The 22,415-nt window shown below is 48.1% G+C and overlaps 1 protein-coding gene across 1 annotated transcript; it reads left to right on the top strand.

Moving 5' to 3' along the window:
* Nucleotides 1–429: 429 nt before the first annotated feature.
* TGFB3 (transforming growth factor beta 3) lies at nt 430–20,750 on the top strand. Its single transcript, XM_028719177.2, has 7 exons — nt 430–1,241; nt 8,297–8,460; nt 9,454–9,583; nt 13,796–13,903; nt 15,620–15,794; nt 16,468–16,621; nt 19,640–20,750. Exons 1-7 carry the CDS (start codon nt 896–898, stop codon nt 19,796–19,798), a joined length of 1,236 nt encoding a protein of 411 aa, XP_028575010.1. The 5' UTR covers nt 430–895; the 3' UTR covers nt 19,799–20,750.
* The last annotated feature ends 1,665 nt before the right edge of the window (nt 20,751–22,415 follow it).

Here is a 22,415-nt window from a genome sequence, read left to right on the forward strand (position 1 = left end):
GGGAGGGAGGTATAAAATTTCAGGCGAGAGGAGCAGAGAGAGGCAGTGTGTGTTGTGAGGGCGCGCAAAGGAAGAGGAGGAGGAGGTGGTGGCGGCGGGACGGGGCGCGAGCGAGCGAGAGAGAGACGCGAAGGGGGATCGGCGCCGGGGAGCCCCGTCGAGCTCGAGGGGAGCCGTGGGGAGGAGGGGCGAGGCGGACCAAGGGGAAGGAGACGGCCGCCTGGCACCTGGAGACGGCGGAGAGAGACGCAGGCAGGCGGGCGGCCGGCAACCAGCCCAGCCAGCGCCCGCGGGTCTCCCGCGACGGCGCTCGCTCCCTCCCTCCCTCGACGCCGCCAATGAAGCCGAGGCGCAGCTCGTGAAGCGCCTCCGCTTCGGCCCGCCTGCCGGGGGAATGGCGACCAAGCGGGAGGCATGAGCGGGGCGCGCCGGCCGCCGCAAGTGCGCTCCCGGGCCCGCCCGACACGTGCGCTCCCGGCTGCGCCTCCAGGGCTCCTGGCTCCGGAGCCGCGCCGCGCCGCGTAATTGTGAGCCCGGGGAGCAGCGGGGGCGCGCAGGCACGGCGGCTGGAGCCCCCTCGACGGCCGCTGTGCGCCTTCGGACTCATGGAGAGGGAGCCCGGCAGCGCGAGGCGCCGATTCGCTCCCTCCTCTTCCTCCCGCTCCCGTTGCCCGAGTGCTGCCCGCGCCTCTTCCTAGAAGTCCCCCCTCGCTCCCGCGGCCGGGGAGCTCCTTCATGCACCTTCTCGCCGAGCGCCGCCAGCCTGCAGGATCCGCCTCGTCGGCGGCGCCCTTTTGCGCGCGCGCGCTCTCCGCCGAGGGGGCGTCCCGCCGCCGCCGCCGCTGCTTCCTCCTCCTCCTCCTCTCCCCGCTCCCTGCCGTCACCGCGCCTGAAGATGCACTTGCACAGGGCTCTGTTGCTCCTCTCCCTGCTGAGCTTGGCCACCGTCAGCCTGTCGCTGTCCTCCTGCACGACGCTGGACCTGGAGCACATCAAGAAGAAGAGGGTGGAGGCCATCCGGGGCCAGATCCTGAGCAAGTTGCGCCTCACCAGCCCCCCGGAGACTGTGGGGCCGAGCCACGTGCCCTACCAGATCCTGGCTCTGTATAACAGCACCCGGGAGCTCCTGGAAGAGATGGAGGAGGAGAAGGAGGAGAGCTGCTCCCAGGACCACACCGAGTCTGAGTACTACGCCAAGGAGATCCACAAGTTTGACATGATCCAGGGCTTCCCGGAGCACAGTAAGTCCCGAATCCTGTGTCCCCGAAAGGGCTTTTGTTGGGGAGGTGATGCCTAAGATTCGCAGCGGAAAATCAGATCCTCAGAGGCTGCCCAGGTAGCTTGGAAGAGATGTTTCTGTGCAACTAAAATCTCCAAGGTGGGGAGAGGATTGGGAGAGCACATCTGACTTGGGTTACTCTTAAGTCCATTTTAGGGATGGAAAGTTGAGGCAGAGTGGTATGGTTACATGGGTAAACTGGGATTTGAACCCAGGATTGAAGACCCAAGGCTTGGTTCCCTGGATTATTCTGATTCTCATAAATGCCTGGGAATTCCAGGTTGCAAGGATGGAGAGAATTTCTCTGCCTGAGCTGCTGAAATCAGAAAGGCAGTGTCTTGGCAGCTGAAATGCCTTTTCTCTGGGATGCAGAATCCTGTCCAACCAAGTGGTTGGCAACAGCTGCCCGTTGCACCACTGACTGCAGTGCATGTGCTGTGAGTGTATGCCAAGGCAGTTGTGCTGTTGCAAGTAGTATCCTTGCACACATATCGGCTATTCAGCTAATCTAGCATTAGATGCACTGTCTGTCTTTGCAAAGACTTGTGCGTGTTGCCAGTGTATGTTTTGGATGCACCCGTATATCCGAAGCAGCCATGAGTCAGGCAGGAATGTTTGTGTGTCCAGGTTGAAGTGGGGGAAGCATTCGAGTGAGAGAATGAAATGCATCTGGCTGCGAATTTGTGGCAGATGTATGGAAGTGTGGGTCTGGCCGATTTACATGTAAGCTGTGCGCTCTCTGTGCATTGACTTTTGTTCATATGTAGCCATGATTTTTGTACCCGCAGTAAACACTTTTCAAAACTGGGCCTGGAATCTTGGCAAACGCTTAGAGTGCATAGGCAGGTTTTCCAATCATCTGGGGGCTGTGAGATCCTGGCAAAAGCCATGTTTCCTTTTGCTGCCATTAGGTGTCCTCGTGGGCTCTTGAATTACAGCAGAGCGGTTTGGGGGTGGGAAGAAGGATGTGGCCAAGTGCTGTTGAGGGAGGGGTGCAACCGGAGGAGGATGGCAGGAGTATCTTTCAGGATGTTGATCAATGTGAAGAGGTTGGAGGAGCTGTGGAAATGTGGCTCAGAGGCAGGCGCCCAAACAATAGGGGCTTCGATGTTGTGCACCCTTTGGGAGCAAGTCCCATTGAAGAAAGTGAGCCTTGCACCCCAGGAAAAGGCTGGCAGAAGGCTAACTTGCTTTGAAACCCTGAGCCATGGAAGGCAGGCACTTGCTGTGGAACTACCCCTCCCAGCAGGTGAAGAAGCCTGAGCAGCGTTGGCACCAGGGCAAGCCAGAGCTGAGCCAGCTCTCAGTGTCTTGGAATAACATCAGCCCCAAATCCAGCCAACGAACAGGAAACCGAGCCAATGTCTAGAAAACTAAAGTAGGAGGGGTGGAGGGAAGTGGGAAAAGAGAGGCTGAGAGGGAGAGCGGGGAGGGACGTACTTCAGGATTGGGAGAGAAAAGGCGTTATGAGGCTTGGAAGCCAAACGTATCCTTGAAGGGCTGAGCAGATACATTAAAATGTTCCATATGTGAGTAGCGGTCACCACAAACACTGGGCAAGAGTCCTTCCTTGTGGGGTACATGCACGCATACATGAACACTAGGCATAGTGAGGTAAGCCGAGTTGAGTGGATTTGGGTTATGTTTGGCATGTGGCAAAGCGGGGTGGGCATGATCAGGCATAGCCACAACTCTTCAACCCACACTTGGATTTGCAGCTGTAAGGGGAATGTAAGGGGAAATTGTTCAGCCACTGAAGCCCTTTGGCTCAGATCCACTCCTTCCACCGTCCCAACACACCACTGTGGTCGCATGACCTGAGTAACGCAGGAGCTTTGCACAAAAACAAAACGGTGTGGATGTCTCTCCAGGCAGGAAACCATTTTTACAAAGTAGCTCCCCACACAGTTTGGGCAATCCCAGCTTTGCCAGCCAGCGCTATCCCCACCTCAACAAAGAGGGTTTGTGTTAGCATGGTGGAAGTGGCCAAACCATGTGAGGAGCCACTTCCATGTGAACCTACACACTTTCCTTTTCAAGAGGGGAACCAAAGCCAGCATCCAACAAAATAGACGCAGGCTAGTGCATGGACTTTTGACTGCAGAAACTAAATTCCCCCACCTCTCCTCTCCGTGTGTTGAGGGCATGTGGTGGTGAAGAAGTAGGATCTTTTTTGGTTGGTCTCCAAATGGAGTCTAAGAAGAACTGGGGGCAGCCCAGAGAGCAAGCTGAGGGGAAGCATGGAGGATGAGGAAAAAGAGGTGGAAAAAAAGCTGGAGTAACAGGGCAGCCTCTTCCCAATGCAGAGGAGATGGTCGCTGAGCTACTAACAGGAAGGAAACACAGCAGAGCAGCCAGATCCTCTTTATCAGTGGCAGGGAAAAGGAAGGTGCTGAGGAGGCACCACAAAGATGCAGATGCTAAGCAGATGTTGTGCATCTGTGTCTCCTCACATGGAGGGGTGGCAATGTGGAGCCCTAGAGGCTGAGCCTATGCAGATGTGGAGTCACGTCAGGAGGTATCAGCTTTTCTTAGCGCTGCTGTTGCAATGCCAGCGCTGTGATGACAGCCAACCATCATCTGTGTTGTTATTCTTGCCCAGCTTCCCAGAACAGTGAGAAGTTCCAGAGGGGCAGCGCCTACCTAGATTTGGTTTCCTTTAGAAGGGTCGCTGGAGACTGGCTGGAGTTTTGTAATCTTCAACATTATTTTCAAATAAACTGGTAGAGCATGCAGTAGGTGGAAGCACACATCTTAAACACCAAAGGACCCCAAAATGCTTTCAACGTCTGACAAGAGGGTAAAACTCATCTCGGCGCTCTCTGTTTCTCCCATGAAAGCAAACCAACCCTGCTGATTTAAAACCTGATTCTGTTATTCTGTTTGTGTACAGAGCCAGATTACATGAGGTAGGGGAACCAGAAGACTTGAGGAAGATCCAGCCATTGAGAGCAACCAAACTACAATGTCCTGAACAAAATGTTAGGAAGCTGTAACTTTCCCGCCAGCTGTGAAGGAGATTTCGGCAGGTCCTTCTCACTCCATTAACCCACTTCTGTATTTTTCTCAGTGGGTCCTGTCTCTTCTTGGTGATGTGAATTTCAAGCCCAGAGCCAATTTGCACACTCCAGTTTCAGGATCAGTTCTCCGAATGATCCTTCTGAAAACAATTTGGGAACATATAGCTGTTGTTAATGGGTCCAGGGAAGTCCTTGAGCCCAAAACCGAATGGAAACTTTAGAGGTGACTGCTTGAAATGTGATCTAGTGCAGGGGCACATAGCGTCTCCTGTGTTCTATCTACCTGCATACTGGTAGGGAAGTCATTCAGGAATATACAGTAATGTATTCACACATTACATTCCCACAAGTATTTGGGTATAACGACTGCAAAAGACAACAACATGTGAACCAGCCCTGTTGTTTCATGCTGGAATAAGGTATTAAGGTGCCATTTCAGCTAGATTCATTTGTGGAAGTGAATGGTTCCTAATATTCATTTGATCAAAGCCCTGCATAAAAGTTACATGATTAATGTAATGATTTTTTTTAAAGTCAGAATAACTCATCTAAATGGATGAGGGAAAGAGAGGTGTCAATAACCATTAATAATGGATCTACATTTATGGTGAATGGGAGCCTATGACCTGGCAGGTCCTGTTGGATTCCAGCTCCCATCACACCAACCAGCATGGCCAGTAGTTGGGGGGTGATGAGAGGATTGTAGCCCATCAAGATCTGGATGTCCATTGGCTGCACACATCTGATGCAGAAGGACCATGCCATTGCCCCAAGATGCTCTTGATTAAAGTTAGACTCGCCATAAATAGGAAGTTGGAACCCATAAATCACCATGAAGAAGCTGGGGAAATGGAGGCGAGGTTGTCAAGATCCTTTTGTAATAGATATGCCCCCCTCACTTGCTGCGAGAGGAAACATGGCAGCTGCTGGGCTTCTCCGTGCCGTGCAGCTGTGCTGATGCTCATGCAGATTAAAGCCAGTGGGGAATGCTACCTAGAGGAAAGGAGGGAGCAGATTAGTCAAAGTGAGACATGAAAAGGTGGTTGGCCAAAGGTGAGCCTATTAAAAATGCTAGGGCAGTTTACTTGGGTGTAGAGAGAGAAAGCACAGGCCAAGACAAAGGTGGAAGGGGTGGCGAGACTCAGAAGAAGCTGGTAGAGAGGTGCTGCCAGGTGGAATTGGGTTGCTCTGGCAGAATGGCTTTAGCCTACCGGGCAGGTATGTTCTCGGTCTGTAACTGTGTATCTCCACAATACAGTGATAACAGCTGAGCCACAGACTCCATGGACAAAGGCGTCTCCTCTGTTGGTCCTTTGGGACCAAGTTGTCTTCATCCCAAGAGACGCCGCTGAACTTAGATCACAGCAAGGAAGATGGGGATGAAATTTAGCAGGGATCTGCCTTGCAGAAATCTGTGGTGCTCCAGCCACTTGCCTGAGCAACGGATTTGGTCCCATGTCTTAAAAAAGGAGAAGTGGCTGATGTTCAACTTTCCCATGGCTCTGTCCCTCTGCCAGGTGGTGATTCAGAATGAATGCGGAGCCAAAGCCAGTCTCCTCCCCGTCTTTCTCCCTCAGGAAGCGGGGAGAGCCTTATTCCATGGAGGGTTTCAGGATTGATACAGGCAAATCTGAGCTTACACACACAGGAAACTGTTCTGGCTCCAAACCATCCTCCAGATACCTCGCAAGTATTTGTCCTGTTCCAGGACTTCGGTCCAGCAGGGGAAGTGAGATAGCAGGAGGAGGAGAGCTTAAGCTCTGATAGGAAAGCAGACCCGATATTTTAGGAGCAGCCTCACATCCTCGTTCCAGATAAAAGAGGAAGTTCCCTACACATGCACACAAACACTCCAGCATTTCATCCCAGGGACAGTAGTGGATCGCAAAGAGAGAACGGGTGGCTGCGGTCCATGTTTAGCCTCAGCGTGGCAGGCTTCCCAAAGGGCCAGGCATGCTTGTCAAAAGCAGCTGAGAACACCACAGCTGTGTGCCTTTGGGGAAGCCGCCTCTGTATGTGTGTGAACTAAGGACCCCACCCAACCTTCCCCTGGTTTTTCTAAATATTCCAGTCTGACTTTGGTGACTAGGGTGCAACTGGCCATCTTTTACTACAGGGACAGGCAACCTGCAGCCTTTAGCCTCTGCCCAAATTCATGTGGCTGTTTGCAAACAATCTAGCCACCCCCCAGAAGCTGGATGGGCAGGAATGAGAGAGGGAGGGAGAGAGAGGAGGGAAGGTGGGAGGGAAGGAGTTTCCCCACCCACTTTTGGCTCTGATCCTGCCCACAGCCTTGTCTCCCACCAGCATGCGGTCCTTGACAGATTACCCCTCCCTCCCAAAAAAACCTCCAGGTTTTTCACTCCTGCTTTCCTATGCATGTAAACATCTATCCATTATAAGTTTTACCATTGTTGCATGTCCCGAGCATTGGGAATGGAATGGGTTTAAAGAAACCAATGAATGTGCAGTATAAAAGAGAGAGAGAGAACTAAAATGCAAGCAGTGTTTTAGTAGTGAATGTGCCTGGGACACAGGGCTTCTTTGTTCCTTGATGCCGAGAATTGTTAATCCACTTACAGGAACAGCAGCTCAGTAGAAGCCACAGCTACCTTCCTCACCACCTGTGACTTGGTGACTACATGGGACTATTTCACACTTGGTGCCCTAAGCATGTTTGCTATGGCTTTATTGGTTCTGAAACAGGGTTCGTGGCTGTAAGCATGTAAGAGTGTGCAAGATTTGCATTTCCAAAGTAATGGCGATCCTGTGCCATATGTAGAACTATATATACTTGTGCATACCTAGGGAATCCCCCAGGTCTGTAGAAACCACTGTCTTCTTATTGGGTGTCCCTGTTTCCTCTTCCAGTCTGGTAGTGAACTTGAGTGGTCAAGTGCCTATTGGAGACTGCCTTCCCCTCGCCTTTGTTATGTGTATCCAAGTGATTCTTTCATGAGACACAGAGATCATCCATACCCCTGAGCTACTGCCAGGAACGTAGCTATGGGCAAAATGATACATTTTATTGAGCCATTGTAATTCAGTGCATTGTAATTCAGTGAAGTTCTTGAATTTAACATATGGTTTGTTGGTTTACAGGGGTCAGCAAACTTTTTCAGCAGGGGGCCTGTCCACTGTCCCTCAGACCTTGTGGGGGGGGGCAGACTATGTTTTGGGGGGGAAATAATGAACAAATTCCTACACCCCACAAATAACCCAGAGATGCATTTTAAATTAAAGCACACATTCTACTCATGTAAAAACATGCTGATTCCCGGACTGTCCGCTGGTCGGATTTAGAAGGCAATTGGGCCATTTCTGGCCCCCAGGCTTTAGTTTGCCTACCCCTGGTTTGTTCCTTGCAGAGGACGCTGGTCCTTTAGAGTGAGCAGGGCACTGCAGTGGCGTAGCGTGGGGGGTGCAAGGGGGGCCGGCCGCACCGGGCGCAACATCGGGGGGGGGGCGCTCCCACTCGCAGTGCTAAAATCAGTGCTAAAATCCACGGGTTAGGGGGCGCAAATTACTTGCCTTGCCCCGGGTGCTGACAACCCACGCTACGCCACTGGGGCACTGTGCCACCAAACGCAGCCTGCCCCCATTTGCCTACTGGCCCTGGCTGTCAGTTTCCTCCTGCTCAGTCTCAGTCTTGCCCAGGCAGAACCAGCAGGCAAGGGGGTGGTAATAAAATGAGAATTAGTTGGCTCTGCCTGTCATTGACTCCACCAGCAGTAGGTCTCCTCTCCTGGCATCAGCTACCACTGATTCCTTAAGGTCAGCATGGCAAAACGACTGTCTACCATGACAATGCTGGAAGCAATGGGGATTTTTCTCCTGCACAATTTAGGGAGAAGAATCAAGGTGCAGCTAGACCCTGTCTCAGCTATTAATAACGCTGTCACCAAGTGCTCAATTTATGAGCCTGAGATCCTCTCATCTGTTGGATTATGGGCCATCCTGGCTAATAGGTTATTTCAATTCCTTCTTTTTCTCTTAGATGAACTGACTTACTGCCCCAAAGGCGTAACTTCCAACCTGTTCCGTTTCAACGTGTCTTCGGCAGAGAAGAACAGCACCAACCTCTTCCGGGCTGAGTTTCGGGTCCTGCGAGTGCCAAACCTCAGTTCGAAACGCACAGAGCAGCGTATTGAGCTCTTTCAGGTGAGCAAGCTCAATGCTGGGGCAAAGTGAAGTGTCTAATTGCTGCCCCGTCTTCCCAGGAAACATAAATGCTAACACTGGGACCCTCTGTTATTAAACACCATTTAATGTTATTTCTCTTAATGGTGTTACAATATTCTGCACCCAAAGAAGAAATGTGGGAGGGGAAGAAATGTGCAAAGCTGTAGCATTAGGGGAGCGTTTTGTAAATGATCTCTCCATCCTCCCATTTTCCCATTTGTTTTCTACATCTGATTTAACTCCCCCATTTAAAGCAAACGCTGCTGTACTTCAGGGAATAGCCTGATGTATTTAAAGAAATAATAGAGCATTGGAACATTGTACATGTTCCAATGCTCTATTATTTCCTTACATACATTAGGACTCATGGTTTCCCAAACTTGGGTCTCTGGCTGTTTTTGGACTACAATTCCCATCATCCTGGAACGTAACCCTCGCATAAATGGGGAGTTGCCTGTGCAATGTATAGTTGGCCCTTTAGTATATTCTTTGCCAGCATTGCTTTCCCAGTATTTGTGGTGACACGCTGGAAGCAGAATCCTGTAAGCAGTGGCACAGGACCAGCTGGCCCATGCGCAAGGAGACAGCACATGTGGAATTTTCCAGCAGTTTTCCATCCGATTAGCTGCCGCTCGCCTAGCTGTTGCGCAGCAGATCAGCCTTCAGCTTCTGACTGGCCTCCTTGTTGCATTTCATCACGCCCGCTCAATCCTCGTGTGTTCTCCTGTATATTTTCACTTCTTCCTGTCTAAAGCATGTACAGAACTTGGAGGGATTCTCCTCTGCATTGAGCAGCAACTATTTTGACGCGTTCTTGGGCTTCATCGCCTTCGTATCCAGCAAATCGGTAACACATGGGAAGCGTGCAAATGTTTGTATGGAGAGGATTGTCCTAGTCCCTTCTAGTTTGGCAAGACACACTTGCTGCTGTTGCTGAACTGAGTGTGTCTTGCGTGTCTCCTCCCCATGCAGATCCTGAAGCCTGATGAGCACATTGCAAAGCAGCGCTACCTCAGTGGCCGGAATGTGATGACGCGCGGCTCCCCTGAGTGGCTGTCCTTCGATGTCACGGACACAGTGCGAGAATGGCTTTTGCATAGAGGTGAGTGCAGCAGGAAGTAGGTTCAGGGATCCTCTTTGTCTGGATCAGGTGGTCACGCAGACCTGTCCGTCAATAACTCGTCACCGAGAGTGAACTACTCGCCATTCACAGCACAATGTTTAAATTGTTTCCACTGTCCATTTTTATTTTTTAGTTTCCTGACCCTCTGTCTGTCTCCCCCAACAAAATGAAGGCAAGATGTTACATTTTGCCCCAAGGGGGAGGCAAGCTGCGGCAGAAATAAGCTCTCAGACAAGATTTATTTCCCATTTTTGTTTTTGTTGTATAATTATTATTGATAATTTAATAATAATTTGATGTCAATGGCTTTGTGAAGTTTAGCGGTATATAAATACCTCAAATAATAAGTAATGTAAATTATAACAAGTAATACAGTACATATTTGCAATTAATTAAGGAAAGGGAATACGAATCAAAATAGGGAGAGCTAAAAAGAGGATATTGACCTCGGAGAAAGGCATTGCGCTTGACATGATATCTGTGGCACCCAGTCATATTTATTTCAACCTCCCCATTCCTCTAAGGGGCTCTGGGTAGCATAAACTTCCTTCTTTATCCTCATATATTTCTTCTTTATCCCTGTGAGGTAAGTTAGATTGAGAGGGAATGGTCAGCTGAAGGTTACCTATTGACTTGGTGGCTGAGTGGGCATTTGAACCTAAGTCTTTCCAGTTCTACAAGCCATTCAGACATGCAAATCACCATTTTGATGCATTATGCTCACTCGGTGACTACAGCATCTGTGAAGCAGACAAAAGAGTCTAAATTTAACCAGTAATAACTGTCATCGGTTCATTCTATTTTGTGAGGATGTAAGCATTCTGACAGATTTCTCAGCAGCTTCAGATATATGAGTAATTAACTTCTCTAGGGGAAGTATGCTTTTGAGCAAAGCACTTCACTGGATTTCCGTCATCCTAAGTAATAGTGCTGTTCAGAGAGTTCGCTGGCCGATAATTTTGTCCATTTCTCAAGTAGTTCATTAACCTGCTCCAGTTCTTAGATAAACAGACTGAAAGGCCAAAATCAGAGGGAGAAATCCTGTCCACGCTACAGAAAATCAAGGCAACTAACTTGTAAGGGAGGCCCATACTTGTAAGTTGAGAGTGGCCCCCCACTGCTTCTGTGGCTGTTCTTGCCAAGCCACTGCCAACTCTGTTGCTTGACTCTGCTGTTGTGCCCTGCCCCAGTGCCCCTACTCCAATTGCACAGAGGGTAGACCAAACTAGCCCAAGGAAAGTTGGAAAGGTCAGGTGGGTGGGGGAACCCAGCCCCAAAGGTCTCATGGGCAACTGGTATCCCGACTGCAGGTGGAGGTGACTGGCATGAGACTGCCAGTGAGTGCCACTGATTCAATGGTACCACAAGCCCCTCAGAGCTGTGCCAGGGTTGTGAGGGGGTCTTGGCAAAGTGCCATTGAATGGCCCCTCTGCATTTCCCATCCTAGTTTTCTCAAAATGCCGTGCCTTTGAAGTTCTGTCATTCCAGGGCACTGTGGGTTAAAAGAAAAATGTAAGCTCTCACTGGTAGCTGCCATGTTTTTGTGACATGATGGCTGTTTTTGCTTTTTTGTTTTTAAATCAACAATGTTCCGGAAAGTTGGGGACATACCATTTTGGAAAAAATAAGAGACTGAAGCAGAGATCCTGTCAGATGTCACCATTGGCAGGCTTCACCATTGACGTACCACCACCGCTGTAACTCTTCCATTTTCAGATTTAGCATGTAGAGGCCATGCTCTCATCTACATGCACACATGTGAGCACACACATGTGTTGCACCGACACCCTCTTACGAAGGTGGAATTCATGTAAGGGGGTGCACCAATGGTCAGCTGCGATATTGGGCTAAATCTGTCACCCCATGGTGAACCCAAATGCACACTCATACGACATGCATCGAGTCGATGTCTACACTGTCTTAGAGGAATTGGCAAGAAATTTGCTTCTGTTTAGCACAAGAAGCTGCTGGGCATGAGGGCATCTTGAGGCAAGAATATTGATTCATAGTTGGCCTGTCCTTGCAGGTACAGTCGTATCTGGGTGCCAGTCAAAGCTGGTATGCAGGCAATAAATTCTAGGAGGAGAAGCCGATTTTACGCTTCTTAGATTTTTCTTGGCCAGAGTCCAGGGACTGAACTATTGGTAGTGCAAAGCTGTTAATCTGACTAGTAGCATGCATGTCGCATAGCTTTTGATGTAGGTGACGCTTGCAGATACAAGCAGCAGGTACCTTACCCAGGGCTTTGCGGCTTATGCAATATAACAGTTGGTGCAGAGCTCGGCATTCATCAGAGAATAACAGGAGAAATGCCGGCAGCTATAGAATTCAAGATGTGGGATTCAGCAGCTGCCACCAGCTGGGAAGATTAAACAGGTGCTGAGATCCAATGGCTGCTTCTAGCTTGATCCTCAAGAGCCTTAGACAATTCCTCTGACTGCAGCTAGCAATGTCCACTTGCACAGTATATGTTGGTTACTGCTTCTTTCCCCCACCCCTTGCCAGAGCTTTCAAATTCCATGACAATGCAAGTCAAATTCAAGGTCGAAATTACATATGTAAAATGGATAAACCTGTGTTACTGTTCCCAACAAAGATCCCAGTTGCAGCATTTAGGGTTTTGTGGTTGTTTTGTTTTTGTGGGATTTCTGACTTGCGGTACGGAATTCCAAAAAGAAGCTTTATTGTTAGTCTCAACCATTTATATAAAGACAAGGACAGGAGAGTTGTGCAGCCTAGTGCTGTTCATATTTACTTAGAAATAAGTTCTGTGGGATTTCTCCCACCAAATTATCATTGGTCTGGAGCCTTGAGTGTCAAGAGTCCGCTCTTTTGTGTGTTTTCTGATTGGGCTCTAAATCTTATTATGAACATAATTCAGGAAAATCCTGCTTAAATGGATGGACTCATACAAATTCAAAAGGACGTGACAACCCAAAATCTCAGTGGAACTTGAAACAGCATCAAAGTGAAACTGCTAGGGATCAGTGGATCATTAAGTGTTGCTTTCTATCAGTTTCTCATTTTTCCAATATTAAATTCAGTTCTCCACATCTCCATATACGTATTTTTTAAAATGAAAATCTCATGAAAATCTATTAGCATTTGAGTGGGCATTTCTCCTAATAGCCACACATTTGTATGCAGTTTTGCCTAATGCACACTTTCCCCCCAAGCCATTATGTCTAATATAATGCTGTTTTGAACATTATGTTCACTAATTTATGTATTTTCAAGCATACTTTATCCTAGTATATGCACTTTTGCCTATATTATTTGTTGGGAAAACTGCATTTGGAGAGGCATGCATTTTGAAGGATAGCTGTGTTTTGTACTGTTTCAGAAAGTGCAAATTTAGTAGGTTCGGCTTTAAATGCAAACTGAGGCTGCATTCACATAGTCATTTATTGCATTTTCATGTTGCTTCCCTAGCTGTTAATTTCCACATTGTATTTGAGCTTTCACATGATATAAAAACCACTTCTGGGACAATAGAGAAACATGGCAAAACTATAATGGAATATAGTGCAAGTTTAGCACTCATTTCCATAAAATTTGCAGACTGATTTTTTTCTGGAAGGAAATTATATAGATATGAGCACTAAACTTGCACTATATTCCACTATAGTCCTAGCAGTGGCTTTTATGTGGTGTGGAAGCTCAGATGTAATGCAGAACTTAAAAGTTAGGGGAAAGTTGCAATAATTGAATAAACTGCCATGTGAATGCAGCTAGAATCAAATTTCTCCGCCATCCCTAGAAGGCTTTCGAGATTGCTGCCAAAGAGCAACCTGGGTCTGCTTACCTGCCCCCCCCCCCAGTCTCTCTCCATAGCATCTTCCCTGTCTTAATGTCATTACATTATGCATTTTCCTATTCCTGCCACTGGCAGCCAATGTTGGGGAGCAAAGGTGAGGAACCTGGATGATGTCAGGACATGAGGTGACTTCAACTCTGCAACATGGAGCAGGATAGGAAAATGCATTATGAGTCGCCACTTTGGGCAGAAAGTCCATATTCACTGCATGTAAAACTCTGCCCCCATTTTCAGCAACATAGGAGAATGTCAGTCCCGTTGTCTCCAAAGAAATTAAACATTGGTGGGACAAAGGAAATGGAATTGCCAAAGAACTGTTTGGATCGCAGGGACATTAAGTTGCTAGTTCTCATGAATTCTTTCTCTCCAAACAGAATCTAACCTGGGACTAGAGATCAGCATCCACTGCCCATGTAACACCTTCCAGTCCAATGGCGACATCCTGGAGAACTTGCATGAGGTGCTGGAGATCAAGTTCAAAGGTGACAGGGGAGAGATTGGAGGGGGGAGCAGCGGAATGGGCCACCAGGAGAAATGAATCATTTCCCCATCTGCATCAGAGTGTTTTAAAAACATTGTTTCTGTATGGGTTTTGCTGTGTTTCTTAATGATAAACCTGTGTAGGGGTTGTCATAGGAGGGCAGGGAGTACTTCAGAAGTGTGGAGGCACACGTACCTCACAAATGCATGGGTTTGGTAGTAATCTCCTTTCTGTGGGGAATCTTGGGAACTGTAGTTTTGTGAGGGATTCTAGGCATTTTTAACAGAATTCTAAGCACCTCCCCCAAACAACAGTTCGTAGGACTCTTTGGAGAAAGGCCATGACAGAGAAACTGGCACAGAATGCTAAAGTGAAGGGATATATTCAAGGGTGGATCTACTATGAAACTACTGAAGCCTAAGCTTCAGGGCCCCTAATTTTGGAGGGGCTCCAAAAGCAACTGTAGTCTACATTGCTTAAAAATTTTAGGTCTAGTAAGACCCAATTTGAGTCGCAGGACTTAAATGGATTAGGTTGTTCGTTTGTTTTTGGTATATATTTCAACAGTCCCAATGTTTTAAAAGTCAATCACACAGATGTTGTCAAGGTGTGGTAATCTGTCATGGTACAACCCCAATGAAGAAGATAACAGTGGTTACCCCCACCTCTTGGTTGCTGGTTGTGAAGGGGCCCCCATGACAATTTCAGGGCCCCCAAAATGTAGGTCCACCACTGCATATATGTCTTGTTGCATAAAGGTGTGCGAAGCAAATACATTGCTGAAGTTAAAGTCTCTCTGGAAAACTCGGTTCTGATGCGTTCTTGGTTTGACTCTAGTTTCCAGCTGTCATGATGTGGGCATGAAGAATTTGGGCATCCGGCCTGAGGTGGCACAGGCAGCCAGCGGCTGAGTTAGGTTCAACATTAGCAGCTGCCTGGCTTTGGGCCCTGGGCTGTGGCCACGATACCCACAGGCTCCACATCCTGGATATTCCTTCTGCCGCACAGTTCCAGTCATCTGACATCTTCCTTAAGCCATTAATCTTCCTCGGCCTTTCTTGAGACTGAAACCAGTAACAAGAGGAGCAGATTAATGGCTCCACCACCAGTTTACAAATTATAAAGCAAATGACCCACAACACTTGGTTTCAGGCTAAGAGGAAACCTCGTTTCTCCTGGCAAGGCTGGCCTCAGTCCTTACAGAGGAACCTCACAGGGGCCAGGCTGATGGAGAGTTTCCCAAGCTAAAAAAGGTAAAGGTATCCCTGCCCAGTCTGGGCCAGTCTTGCCAGACTCTAGGGTTGTGCGCTCATCTCACTCTATAGGCCGGGAGCCAGCGCTGTCCGCAGACAATTCCGGGTCACGTGGCCAGCGTGACAAGCTGCATCTGGCGAGCCAGCGCAGCACACGGAACGCCGTTTACCTTCCCGCTGGTAAGCGGTCCCTATTTATCTACTTGCACCCGGGGGTGCTTTCGAACTGCTAGGTTGGCAGGCGCTGGGACCGAGCAGCGGGAGCGCACCCCGCCACGGGGATTCGAACCGCTGACCTGACGATCGGCAAGTCCTAGGTGCTGAGGTTTTACCCACAGCGCCACCCGCGTCCCATTTCCCAAGCTGCCCTCCTGTTAAACATCCTTCAGGGATTCCAGCATTTTCCGCTGCAGCTCTAGAGCAGCTGTGCGGTTTTGCTGATGCCCTTCCCCTTCCCCTTCCAGGCATTGAGAGTGAGGACAGCCACGTGGGGCGTGGGGACTTGGGGAGCTTGAAGAAGCAGAAGGACCTGCACAACCCCCACTTGATCCTGATGATGCTGCCCCCACACCGGCTGGGGAGCCCCGCCCTGAGAAGCCAGAGGAAGAAAAGGGCCCTCGACACCAATTACTGCTTTAGGTAAGCGATGGGTCCCTCTCCTTCCCTTCCACCTCACCCCTGGGGTTAACTGTGGCTCCACCTCTTTGCTCTGCAGCTGCAAGGCTGGCAATTGGCTAGTTTTTATTTTGTTTCCATGCTTGCACTGCGATGGGGAAACGTTCTGGAAGCCCAATGCAAAGCAGGGATGGCTAGTTCAGTCAAATATTGTGCTTGACAATGAGGGGTGCCTTTGAGTTTCACATTTCCTGCTTAGCACGTGCGGAGCTCAATGGCTTGCAGTGTTTCCCTCAGTTGTGGTGAAATAGGAATTCAGGGTCACATGCTTCTGATCCTCCTCTGGGCATTTCAGCCTGCCTGATCAAAGGACCCACACTCCTCCCCCATGTGCTTTTTTGGTGGTTCCCCTGACCCTCCCCCCAGAGCCTTTTTTTGGGGTGGGGCGGTCCATTGTGCAATAGGAAGTCCTTGCCCAGAGCTTTCGCTGATGGACTTGTTAGGCGAGTAGTTACAAATTTAACCAAGTCCTGTCAGGCAGCATAACTTAATTTGGGCTGCCATATCCAGCTGGTAGACTTCAAATCCAGCTTGCCAGGTCACTACCAGCACCTCCAGCACCAAGTGAAAACTATGGTGCAGAGAAGTTCCTCTTTCTCCAAAGCCCTTGATTCCATTTCAAACCCTTTTGTTCCAGGAACATGGAGGAAAACTGCTGTGTGCGTCGCCTCTACATTGACTTTCGGCAAGACCTGGGCTGGAAATGGGTCCACGAACCCAAGGGATACTTCGCCAACTTCTGCTCTGGACCTTGCCCATACCTCCGCAGTGCAGACACAACTCACAGCACGGTACATCAGTTCCTTAATATTAACAGGGAACCTAGAATTTGGGAGATCTGTCTCCCACAACTTAAAAAATAAATAAATAATAGTTCATAGAGTTTCTAGAGGCTCACAGAACTGTTGTTGGCATCCGCCTGTCTCAAGAGACAATAGAGTGCACCTCCATGGGTGAAGTCAAACTGCTGTGTTAGTTCACTGGGTCACAAGCCTGGGCTGAGTGTAGGGAGGTCCAGTGCTGCCCAGATGACAAGACCCCCACCCCACCCCCGGCTTCGCTGATGTGTTTCAAAGGAAAGCATAGCAATACATTTAGCCAATACATTCTATTGGCAGAATATATTCTATTGGCAGAATTGGCAATAAATTCTCTTGGCAGAAGTTGCCAATAGAAGGCCTTAGGGGTGTGAGTTTGAAGGAAATCTGTATAGAGAAGTGACATTTTCTAATTCTTAGAGCCATTTTTTATTTTCTTGTTTTATAATGCTCAAGACTTTGATCTGCCTCATGTTGGTGTGGCATGACTGATGGAAAGGCACTCTGTGGACACTCAGAATCAGTACCTATTTAGGCTTCTCATAACGTAATTCAAAGTTTAGCGTGGAGTAGTTTGCTAGCAGCTGGTATTCTACCCAGGGATTCTGTCTCACATGGCGTGAGAATTAGATTTAGTCCTGGGTTCAGCTGCCATCTCAGCTCTGTACTCACTTTCAGGCCTTTGGCAAATGGCAGCCTCAGTAGTTGCCTTTCTGTAGAATGGATGTGCCTTTGAGCGAACTTGGGAATAATCGTTGATGTGTCTCGGTTGAGGCTGCTCTTCTCACATGCATTGAATTTAACTGGTCAAATTCTAGTACTTGTGCTGCTGAATACACCTGGTTGCCTCTGGCATGTTTCCTCATGTCCTCTTCATACAGTGGTACCTCAGGTTACAGACGCTTCAGGTTACAGACTCCGCTAACCCAGAATAGTACCTCGGGTTAAGAACTTTGCTTCAGGATGAGAACAGAAATCGTGCTCTGGCGGCACGGTGGCAGCAGGAGGCCCCATTAGCTAAAGTGGTACCTCAGGTTAAGAACAGTTTCAGGTTAAGAACGAATTAAGTTCTTAATCTGAGGTACCACTGTATTGGAAATGGGATGAATTATGCAAGTTACCATAAATGTACTTCTGTCCAGCTGGAATATTTTGGGTGGGGAACGGAATATAGGAAGGGAAGGAGTCATATGCATAACAATGTAATAAGGTACAGGATGTGTAGAACTACAGAGTAGGAAACAAAAACTGGGAAAGGGCAAGACGTACAATAGTCATTGGGATCCTTCCATCCAAACCCATCCTGATTTTTGAGATAGGTCAGATGTTGTATACTTTAAGCTTTGCTCTCACCTATGCAGGCCACAAACTCCCCGCCCCCAATGATTCTGGTACAAGTCCCTGTGTGGCACAGTAGAGTCTACAATCCATTGTGCAGTTGCGGGGATGCCTATTTCTAAACACTGCAAGCGTTTCCTGGTTGTGGCTTTTTGTAGAGGAGATCTATGTTATCCCTAGTGGCTGGTCTCAGCTGCTCAGCCAAGCTGTGTTGGCATCTGTACAGCATAGGCAGCTTCCTGCATTCCTTGATGACCCAAAAAGAAGAGAGCCCTATGGAAGAAGTGGCAGTGTTTTTCTGGCAATATACTTGGCAGCATCAAGATTTTAAAGGCAGCTGGTGTTATGTCATAACCTCAGACTAAAATGACAGAAAACCAGTGCCTGACAGATGGTGCTATGGTCTCAAGGGAGACATTTCCTAGAGCATGTGGAAAGGGCAAGACTTTATAATGGAGAGAGGGCATTGTGAGAGTTTCCCCAATGCAGCTCAATAAAACGCTATTACTTAGGTTGTGAGCCCTATGGGGATAGACATGACCTAGATGAAGCTGCCATAAGCTGATCTGAGCCCACAGGGCAGGGCAAGGTTTAAATATAATTAAGGAAAGACACACACAGTGCGAGAGGATCTGTTTATTAGGAGTGAAGGGAAGTTCTGGCCCCTGTTCCCAAAGGAAGAGAACCCTTCACTAGTCAAGTTCTAGTAGTATGCAGGTGTGCCAGCAGCACGATGAAACTGTGAAAAAATGGTCAAAGCTGTCCATTATGGAGAAGTCAGTAGGGGGGATTCCGCAACCCTTGTCATTTCAAACCTTAAAGGAATGATTTATGAGGGTTTAGGGAGAAGCTGAGGGCTAGAACGTTAGCATTAGGCAGGCTTCTGTAGGCTGAGGGAAATTGTTCTTCTTTTACAGTAAGGCAGACTCCTCAGTATTTAGAGAGGCATTTTTAGTAGGGATAAAAGCAGATTGTGACTCTTCCCCCCATAAATCACCAACACCCCTCTTGCATGAAAAGCAGCAGCCTTTGGGGAGAAGCACTGCTCTAAGGTTAGATGTTTAAAAGAGTGGTTCAGATCCAAGACTAAGGAGGAGGCGGAAGAATCTGTCAGAGTCTCCCAGGGCTCTCATCTGGCACTCCCTCTCTCTCTCTCTCTCTCTCTCTCTCTCTCTGGCAAGATATGAGATGGAGCAGAGAGAGACCTCATTGGATTTGTAGAGGATTCAAAAAGCTGGGAGAGAATGTAGATACCCGAGAGGGACTGGATTAAATCCAGCATGATCTGGAGATGCTGGCCAAAGCAAGTTGATTTTTTTCAGCTGTTTTTCTTGAAATTCAAACAGGGCCATAGGATGGTTACACCCAGGGATTTTTGTTTTTAAAAGAGCAGGCTTTGCTTATTCGAATGCAGAGTGGAGGTCTGAGGGCTACAGGGCTGCACTCGTGTTTCTTACTTCAGGCTGGGCTTTACTCAGCTGCTGCAAATTAATAACCATATTGCCTAACAAGCTGTTAAATATGTTAGCGGTGGAGCTGGGTGTGGTAAGCTCCACAATTTAAGATCACTGAAGAGAAGCATGTTTTCTGCCTAATGGCGATTTGTGTTTTGGCCTAAACAGATTCGTGTTTTTTTCCTGGTTGCTTTTCCAGGTACTTGGCCTATACAATACACTGAATCCTGAAGCATCCGCCTCTCCTTGCTGCGTGCCTCAGGATCTAGAGCCTCTCACAATCCTGTACTACGTCGGAAGGACCCCCAAAGTTGAGCAGCTCTCCAATATGGTGGTGAAATCCTGCAAATGCAGTTGAAAGGGACCCAGTGCAACCATAGCCGAGAAATTGCAGCGATCCATTCTCTGTTCCCAGGTCAAAAAGAAACAAGTACTTGAAGGAAGGTACTGTAATCTGGCTTTTCTTACACTGCAGTCAAGGACAATCTACCCACTTCGAAGACCTTTAATTAAAAAAACAACAACACCCACCTCTCTGCCTTCATGCCTCTCTTTTTCTTCGGGAGTTACTTTTGCAATACGGAGGCTGGGGAAGAAGACACACGTACCGGCTAAACATTTAGTGGACAGACAGAAAGAAGCAAATGAGGGAAAATTCACTGAAGGAGGGGACGATTAGCAGAGCTGTGGACATTTGGCAGGAACAATGGGACTTCTTATCCCACCGTTGACTTCTCTGCGAGCCCAGCCTTTCCTACAGAATAACGAAGATTTCCTTATGAAGGAACGTACTATTTTCTTAGAACCAGAACATAATGGACATAATTATTCTGCCTACAAATGGGTGCAGGAGTCAGTGGTCCCAACTTCTCAGAACGACCACTTTAGAGAGGACCTCTTGACTAGGGTGAATTCTCACACGGTTTCTCTCCTCCTGGAGTCCCTGCTCAATTACCTCTGGGTAAGAGTGGGCAGCAAATGCAGGATTCTTTCAAAGTAATCTCTAAAGCAGTGTTTCCCAACCTTGGGCCTCCAGCTGTTTTTGGACTACAACTCCCATCATCCCTAGCTAGCAAGACCAGTGGTCAGGGATGATGGGAATTGTAGTTCAAAAACAGCTGGAGGCCCAAGGTTGGGAAACACTGCTCTAAAGGATCCTGCACTTGCTGTGGTGGCTAAGGTATTGTAAGGAAATCTGCACATCTCTTGCACAAGGACCTGGCCCAGGCCACACCTGCCAAGGTTTTATTAAGAAGTATTAACCTCAACTATTGTAAAGAAAATAAATAAATATTTTTTGGAATTGGGAATTTTCTGTTCAAACACGTTGCTTGGTCAGAGGAGGGGAATGGGTAGATGCACCGGAACTGCCAAAATTGGCTCCTTTCTGAAAGCCTGCTGTTCTTGATAGATCTGTGGTCTGAGGGATTGGAGAGCAGATAGAACTTGAGCTTGTTTTCTGCTGAGAATGAAGTCGCTTAGCTTACCATGAACATTTGGTTGATTTTGGTTCTTAGTGAACTAGTCAGATCACTTTACCGTGAACATGATAATGACGCTGTTTACTTCAACCGCATTTTGTTCTCCTGTGAAGCTGCTTTATACCAAAGCTCTTCTTCATTGTCCTATTATGTTTGGGCTGCCGACACTGGCTGGTAGCAGCTCTCCAAGGTCTCTGGCAGGGCTCTCTTGCAGCTGTGCTATCCCACATCGTTTTAAGTGGAGAGATCAGGAATTCAACCTGGGACTGGTTCCATGTGCTTTACCATTGACCTCTTTCAGGAATGAGGCCAATAAAAAGGGGGCCAACTCTGTTCTTGTTGCAGTGCCTATTGGTCCTTTGCCCTTCTACTTATGTTTCATTTTCACATACTTAAGTGAGGGGCTGTGACTGATCTACAGTAATCCAGTTCTCCTTGCTTGCATTTCCTCCTTTTCCACCATAAGCCCCACTCCATCGCCGTGACTCTGCTGTTTATGCTCACTCCTCTGCTTTTTTCGTGTGTGGTCTCCCATCTACATCAGCTTAGTACCAAGCTCGCCTGCCAATGAGATTAACCTTCTGCCCTTCACTGTGGTCCTGAGCCAGACTAGGGTTCCCACACCTGTAACCTGGACTGGAAAAAGCTTTCCCCAATATTAATAGCTGGTGCAGAGAGGCAAGAGTTGGGAGCATGGAGGTGAGCAAAAGTGCCAAGGCCCTGATAAGGACGGGGGTGGGGGGGTGTGCCTCCAAGTTGCTTCTTGTTTTTTAAGCCCGTCATGCAACTGCTGCTGGTTGGTTTCATTTGACCCTTAGCCAGATAAATACTGGTGATAAAAATCCATAGGTAGTCTTCAAGGGCAGGGGGAGCACATTTGGCCCTTACCCTGGAAGCAGTTTGAGCTCATCCAGGTTGAGATGCACTTTTTCTAGAACTTGGACAGTGATCTGTGCCATCGCCTCTGCGGCCCTTTCAATTAAACCCCAACCAAGCTCCTGTAGCCCAAGTCTATCGCTGTTCGTTCTCTACCATACTTGCTTTTAATTCATAATTTCAAGCATTTTTTTAAGGGATGTGAAAAACTCTAGTTAGAGCAGCTGGGCTGCTGTCAATCCATCATACAGGCTTTCTTTGGCTGAGTGCCTGTGACAGGGAAATTCATGCTTGGATAAGAGGATACTTACCCACTCCTTGCCTAACTTTTGGCATTTTGATTTCTCTTTAGGTCTCGTTGACCTGTTATCATGCTCAGGTGAAGCAAGCAGCTCTCGTTTTGTTCTAACTTTGTTGCACGTTTTAATTCTAAAGGGCAAGCAAGATGTCTTCATCCCTCTAATAATGGAATACCCTTTTGGAATGGGAGAACTAATGCTGTACCTACCTATGAGGACACACCACTGACTTGTGTGCCAGCATTTTAATCATATTATTTTCCCAGTCCTCCCCCCCCCCTTTTTTTTTATTCTGATCCCGCTTTGAAAAACAAATGCT

Source organism: Podarcis muralis, chromosome 1, assembly GCF_964188315.1.
Source record: "Podarcis muralis chromosome 1, rPodMur119.hap1.1, whole genome shotgun sequence".
NCBI lineage: Eukaryota > Metazoa > Chordata > Lepidosauria > Squamata > Lacertidae > Podarcis > Podarcis muralis.